The sequence below is a fragment of the Geotrypetes seraphini genome, chromosome 1 (assembly GCF_902459505.1).
Source record: "Geotrypetes seraphini chromosome 1, aGeoSer1.1, whole genome shotgun sequence".
NCBI classification, from domain to species: Eukaryota; Metazoa; Chordata; class Amphibia; order Gymnophiona; family Dermophiidae; genus Geotrypetes; species Geotrypetes seraphini.
This window is the reverse complement of record NC_047084.1, coordinates 134,784,619-134,792,151: the sequence shown is the minus strand read 5'-3', so window position 1 is coordinate 134,792,151 and position 7,533 is coordinate 134,784,619. Positions and strand designations below refer to the sequence as shown.

The window sequence follows — 7,533 nt, the reverse complement described above, 5'->3', positions numbered from 1 at the left end:
GCCACGGCCTCTCTCTTTATAAGACCGCGTGCTTTAGATCCGCGGGATCCTCGTTTTATTCCCTCCCCCTCCCCCCCCCCCCATGTATCTAAAACAATAGCGCTGCCTGAACTTGCACGTTTCTCCTTTGCTGTTCCGTGCAATGCTCAATGGGCTTCGCATTGTCCGATCTCTTCTACCCTCCCTCCCTACACAGCCCTCATGGCCCCCGGGGGTCGCTGGAAAGCAGGATTTGCTACTGTCCCGATCACGGAGGCCCCGGCTGCTTCTCTGGGGTTTTTGTTGTTTGTTGCCACAGTGAGGTCGCTATGGTAACCACAGCCTTAGCCCCAAAGTCCTTAGGGGAGGAGCCGACCCGGGGACGAAGAGCTGACTGTGCCGCGATCCCGACCCGATCCAGCCAGGAGGTAAGTGTGGCATGTGTCGGGGGCGAAATCTCTGTCGATGCATTTGGTTCTCACTTCCGGCATTTTGGACAATGCACCAATGTAACACTTTGGGATGCTCATTAATTACTGCTTGTATTATCTGGATCTCGAGATATGGCCATCATTCGCTACACTCAGGCCTACATCTATGCTGTATAAACTTGCAGGGGTGTCAAAGTCCCTCCTCGAGGGCCGGAATCCAGTCGGGTTTTCTGGATTTCCCCAATGAATATGCATTGAAAGCAGTGCATGCAAATAGATCTCATGCAGATTCATTGGGGAAATCCTGAAAACCCGACTGGATTCTGGCCCTCGAGGACCGACTTTGACACCTGTGCAAGTGTATAGCCTTGAATGCACGGGTGGTGGTGGTCTGCCCCCCCTCCCCCACCCCCAATGTAACTTATTTATTTATTCATTTTTCTATACTTTTCTCCTAGGGGAGCTCAGAACAGTTTATATCAGTGGTCTCAAACTCGCGGACCGCCAGGAACTAGTTTTACGCCCTCGGTATGTTTAAACTAAACGAAACCTTAAGTTTGTATACCGCGTCATCTCCACAGAAGTGGAGCTCGGCACGGTTTACAGGAATTGGTATAAAAAGGAACTCCAAAGAAAAGTAGAAGAACTTGGTACAGAGAAGTTTAGAGAGACTTAGTATATCGAAGAGGGAGAGGTCGTTACATTTTAGAGAAAAGCCATGTTTTTAAATGTTTTCGGAAGAGTTGGAGGGAGGTCAGACTCCGAAGCGGGATAGTAAAGCTGTTCCAGAGTTCGGTGATCCTGAAGAAGAGGGATGTCCCTAATTTTCCTGCATGGGATATGCCCTTTAAAGAGGGGAAGGATAGTTTGAATTTTTGAGTAGATCTGGTGGTGTTGGGATTCGAGGAGTTCCGAGATAGTGGAAAAAGGGGATCAATTTCTTGATCCTATCTCCCTTTAGCTATAAATGACAATATTATTATTAAGACTTAGCCAAAAGGAAAGATTTTTAAACTCTAAAGAATTTTACCACATTCAAAATTGTCATTTTTTTAAATAACACATTAACTGGGTTTTTTTTTCTGCGGCCCTCCAAGTATCTACAAATCCAAAATGTGGCCCTGCAAAGAGTATGACCACTGGTTTATATGAATTTATTCAGGTACTCAAACATTTTCCCCTGTCTGTCCCAGGAGGCTCACAATCTATCTAATGTACCTGGGGTAATGGGGGGATTAAGTGACTTGCCCAGGGTCACAAGGAGTAGTGTGGGTTTGAACCCACAACCTCAGGGTGCTGAGGCTGGAGCTCTAACCACTGCGCCACTCTAGAAATCAAAATGTAGCAAAAGTGAGCCAAGTATAGGACAATGAAGCCATTGTGACATCACTGATGAGGTTGGCTCTTATTGGTGGAATGAGGCATTATGACATCACAATACCAACTCTGGTTATCAGAGGCTGAGAGCTCAGAACAGTTTCCATGAATTTATTCAGGTACTCATTTACCTGTCTTCATATCAAGTATGACTTGTGTGCATACCTGGCGTAACATGAAAACCACATTATTTTATCCATCTGTGCTGGCATCCCAGACCTAGGACACACTGCTTCCTCCCTAGGCATGAAATCACATCCTGTTGGTAAGTAGCAAGGTGTGCATGCATGCATGCATCAGCACATATATGCACCCTGCCAAGAGGACTTGAGTGAATGGGGTTGAGCTGTAAAGATGGGGACTTATGGAGTTTTCAGGGAATTTCCATAGGTGAAAGGTAGTAGAACAAGGTTTGTTTAAGCAGCTGGCTATGGGTATTGGGGTACAGAAAATGATGAATACATAGTGTGTTCATTCTGTCGCGGAGTACACTAAAACATTCAAATGAAAAATAATGAGTGACAGCCTTCTCATACAAGAATAGAAAACACAACAAAGGGACAGAAACCCCATGTACATTACCGTATTTCCCCGCATATAGGCCGCACCCATGCAGAAAAGGGCGGCCTATGTTTAAAAAAACGGAAGATAAGCCGCCCCATGGTATTAGCTTATCTTCCAGTACCTCCCCTGCCTTTGTCAATCATCCGCCCCCACCCCCGGTACCTTTTCATGAGCCCCCTGGACGGCGGACAGTGAATCTCCGGCGGTGCAGGGCAGCCCGCGATCTCTTCAGTATCCGTCCTGCTCCTGCACCGCCCGCTGAATGGTCAACGTCAGCTATTGCGAGACTTGTGGGACTCGCAAGAACTGACATCAGTCACTCAGCAAGCGGTGCGGGGGCAAGCCGGATGCCGAAGAGATCGCGGCTGTCCTGCATCGCTGGAGATTTGCCATCCGCCGTCTAGTCGGTTCCTGAAAAGGTACTGGGGTTTGGGGGGATGACTTAAAATTTTTATTTAGGCTGCCCCATATAACTAGACCGCGCCCCATACAAAGGTTTGTAAAACCCATGTATAAGCCGCGGCCTATATATGGGGAAATACGGTAGATAGATGGTGAGCTCACCAGGACAGACGGGGAAAAATGCTTGAGCACATGAATAAATGAATGTAATAATAATAATAATAACTTTATTCTTCTATACCGCCATAGTCGTGAGACTTCTAGGTGGTTCACACTGAAGAGAGCTGGACAGTCAGCGAGTTACAATAGGGAATACAGTATATAGAAATTTACAGTATATAGAATGTAAACCGTTTTGAGCTCCCCTGAGAGAACGGTATGGAAAATTGAATAAAATAACCTCCTCTTGGGTGGTTGCCTCATTAAAACAATGAATGTACTGTATGTGTTTCTTTCAGAGACAAGTAAACAGTTCAAGTCACCGCACACATGGCCAAAAAGGTAATATATATATTTTGCTCCAAAGTCCTCCCTAAGTAGTAACTTTGAGTTTGCTGTCTGCCCCTCTCTCTCTCTGTCACTTGACCTCTTTAACTCTTCTCAGCTTTTTGTTATCCTGTACACCATAGGAGCCAGCTCTGTCCTTGACTCTGTCCAGAGAGGGATTAATTTCCACTGTGGTTATTTCCTGAATTTGGATTTTGCCTTTAAAAACCCAAGCTCAAGGTGAGGTAACATCTTAGGCAATGGCTTGTCTGCGAACACAAACAGGGGCAGTAGGAGACGTGGAAGTTGGACCCTGGTTTTACTGGTACTGTTAAAAACCAAAAGGAGGAAATATTTTTTCACCTAGAGAATAGTTAAGCTCTGGAATGCATGACCAGAGGTTGTGGTGAGAGTGGATAGCGAAGCTGGTTTTAAGAAGGGTTTGGACAAATTCCTGGAAGAAAAGTCCATAGTCTGTTATTAAGACATGGGGGAAGCCATTGCTTTCCCTGGATTGGTAGCATGGAATGTTGCTACTCTTTGGGGGTTCTAGAATCTTGTTACTCTTTGGGATTCCGGAATCTTGCTATTCTTTTAGGTTCTGTATGGAATGTTGCTACTCTTTGGTTTTTGGCCAGGTACTAGTGACCTGGATTGGCCACCTTGAGAATGGGCTACTGGGCTTGATGGACCATTGGTCTGACCCAGTAAAGCTATTCTTATGTTCTTAGCTCACAGCTCTAACCCTTTCCTTGCTCCTTTCTCTTATCCCTTATTTAACTCCCTCACTCATTCTCCCAACCCATCAATATACCCCATACCAAGAATTGCCAAGTACTCACTCTCTTCTCAAAACTCCCACTCCATCTCTGCTATCCATAATTCCCTACTCTTCTCCCCAACAATCTCCTATTCAATTACCAAGGCCCAGTCATCTTCTGTTCCCCTTCTCCCCCCCACCCCGGGCTGCATAGAGAGTTGAATAATCAGCAGAAAAAGTGAGGTGCTAATGTCCTCATACAAGTCATTGGTGAGGTCCCACTTTTAATGTTGTGTTCAATCCTGGAGGCCATATCTTACTTATGTAAGAGGTAGGCGATGAAAATGATATCAAGATTGCGCCAAGAGACATAAGAGACATGAATACATGAATATGTATACCCTAGACCAGTGTCCCGCAAACCTTTCGGCCGGCGGCACAATAAACCTGGTGCCCTGGCCAGAAGGCACCCAGAAGTGCATGGATGTCAACGTGATGACATCATGTGCATGCATGATGTAATCATGTTGATGTCCACACATGCGCAGAGGCCCTGAAGCTGTCACTTTGTTGGGGGATCCTAGAGGAGGGATGGTGCAGGGAAAGGAGAAGGGACGCCAGTAAGGAGGAGAGTCATCGGTGCCAACTGGCTGCAAGCAGGATATGCCTCACGCCATGAGAGGCACATCCTATAAGCAGTCAGCCAGCACTGGCGTCGGTGCCGGCATCTCTCCTCCTTACCTACATCTCATTGGGGCAAACCTGGAATCTTCTGTGGCACACCTTTTGGGTTTCTGCCAGGTACTTGGGACCAGGATTGGCCACTGTTAGAAACAGGATATTGGGCTTGATGGACCTTCAAGTCTGTCCCAGTATGGCTGCTCTTATGTTCTTTTATGAGCCAAGTATAGGACAATCAAGCCATTGTGACATCACTGCTTAGGTTGCCTCCTAGGCATTGGTGGAATGAGGCATTATGACATCACAATCTCAGATCTGGAATGTTGCTACTCTCTGGTTTTCTGTCTGGTACTTGGGACATGAGTTGGCCACTGTTGGAAACAGGATACTGGGCTTGATGGACCTTCAAGTCTGTCCCAGTATGGTAGCTCTTATGTTGATATGTGAGCCAAGTCTAGGACAATTGAGCCATTGTGACATCACTGCTGAGGTTAGCTCTTAGGCATTGGTGGAATGAGGCATTATGACATCACAATCTCAGATCTGGAATGTTGCTACTCTTTGGGTTTCTGCCTGGTACTTGGGACCTGGGTTGACCAATATTGGAAACATGATTTCTGCACTGCTCATATGCAAGCTATTTTCGCTAGAATCGGAGCCTTTTTTCCTTATTTGATTAAAATATATCTCCAATTGTATTGGATCCCTATATTTGAGGACTTGAGCATTTTGACCCTGATTCTATAAAAGACGCTTAAGTTAGGTGCCTAGATCAGCGTGCCTAGATCAGCGCATCTAGCCGATCTAAGTGCCTAACTTAATTATTTAATAAGCTTAATTGGCGCTGATAACAAGCAATTAGCACTTTATAATAAACTTAAATTAAAATGAATTGGGTGATAGACACCTAATTCGGTAGGTGCCTATCAATTTTTGGTATGCAACTAGCCTAAGGCGCCTACTGGAAAAAGGGTGTGGTTAGGGGGCAGATCTTGGATGTGTTTTGCGAGTAGGCGCCAGTATTTAGGCCAAGAATATCCTGGCATAACCAAGGGATCCTACGGTTCTGGCGCCTAGGTCTACGTTAAGCGCCGCTAAGTGTGATTCTATAAACGTTGCCTAACTGAACATTGACAGGTGTTATGAGCTGCGTTCCTTGGCGCCTATGTCTTATGTACCATTTATAGAATCTGAGTCTTTCTGTTTAGAGATTGTCTTAGATCATGGATGGATTTCCAATTACTAGAATTATCTAAGAATTCAAAAGTACCTGAAAGTAACATATTACTTTAATTAAACAAATATCTAGTAACTGTAATATATTACTTTTTCCTGTATACACCTGTATACACCTGTGTATAAGTTTATTATTAGGATTTTATATACCGCCTATCAAGGTTATCTAAGCGGTTTTTACAATCAGGTACTCAAGCATTTTCAAGCAAGGGAGAGGAAGAAGCGGCGGCCATTTTGAATCAACATTCAGTGGTCTGATATGTCAGACAAGCTGAAGGATGACAAGCCTTGAAAAAACCTTCTGTAGGTGAAACATGTTAGCTCCTATTTCCCTGAAAAGAAGACCACAATTAAAAGCTAAGTACCCTTGAAATTTGCTAGAAGGGTTGTTAAATAAAAATTTTAAAGTAAAGTTTGTTAGTAAATCTTGATAGCGGCTCCAGTGAGGAGGTAGTACATAAAGCCTTGGGGAGTGAAAACGTTTGAGCCCAGGTGGTACTTCTGAGGAGCTGGGGGTTATACATTGGAGGTGAGGAGTTTGAGATACATACTGAGCTTGGTATATTTCTTGGTGAGAGTTTGATTGGTGATCCTCACGAGAACATTTATATATAAAAATTGAGTGCCGTTTGGATAAAGCAATCAATTATTGGCATGAATTAGCCTCGATTGAGAGTTGTACATTTATTCTACAAAACTGCATGGACGAATCTCATAGCGCGTAATCCAAAAGGGAGCATATCCACAGAAAGGCGTGGGCAGGTCAGGGTCAGTCTCCCAAGTTGCACACAGTGTTACAGAATCCGAGGTAGTCGCATCTAACTTGCACATCAGCATTTTCACTAGGTTTCGTTGGTGTAAATCCTTGCAGCCAAAGTTCATTGTAGGAATTGGCTTTAAATACGATTCCACAAGAACACAAAAATTGCCATACTGGGACAGACCGAAGATCCATCCAGCCCAGCATTCTGTTTCACAGTGGCCAATCCTGGTCCCAAGTACTTAGCAGAAACCCAAAAAGTAGTAACATTCTATAGCTAAGATTGCGATGTCATAATGCCTCATTCCATCAATGCCTAACAGCCAACATCATCAGTGATGTCACAATGGCTCTATTGTCCTATACTTGACTCACATAAGAATAGCCATACTGGGTCAGATCAATGGCCCATGTAGCCCAGTGGCCAATCCAGGTCACAGTACCTGGCAGAAACCCAGGTAGCAGCAACATTCCTGAATCTCAAAGAGTAAGGAAGTTTCCGGAACCCCAAAATAGTAGCAACATTCTGTGCAGAATCCCCAAAGAGTAGCAAGATTCTGGGACCCAAACAGTAGCAACATTCCAGGTGGAAATCCCCAAAGAGTAGCAAGATTCCATGTTATCGATCCCAGAGAATGTGCTGGCTTCTTCCATGTCTCTCAATAGTTGACTTTGGACTTTTCCTCCAGGAACTTGTTCCTTTTTTTAAACCCAGCTACATTAACCGCTCTTACCAAATCCTCTGGCAATGCATTCCAGAGCTTTAACTATTCTCTGAGTGAAAAAATATTTCCTCCTATTGGTTTGAAAAGTATCTCCATGTAAGTTCGAGTGTCCCCTATTCCATAAATGGGTGC

At 44.6% G+C, this 7,533-nt stretch overlaps 1 protein-coding gene across 9 annotated transcripts in view; it reads left to right on the top strand.

Moving 5' to 3' along the window:
- Window positions 1-349: 349 nt before the first annotated feature.
- Window positions 350-7,533, top strand: part of LOC117357784 (WD repeat-containing protein 64-like) — a 163,087-nt gene continuing 155,903 nt past the window's right edge. For 8 of the 9 annotated variants that reach the window (XR_004538861.1, XR_004538864.1, XR_004538863.1 and 5 more), the window contains exons 1-2: window positions 350-407; window positions 3,212-3,254. Coding sequence is in view for 6 of the 9 variants with exons in the window: in XM_033938907.1 (XP_033794798.1) it covers window positions 3,243-3,254 (12 nt within the window). In the remaining 3 variants the exon portion in view is untranslated. Of the gene's footprint in view, window positions 408-828; window positions 939-3,211; window positions 3,255-7,533 lie in introns of those variants that run through there. The other variant, XM_033938900.1, reaches the window with a different exon arrangement.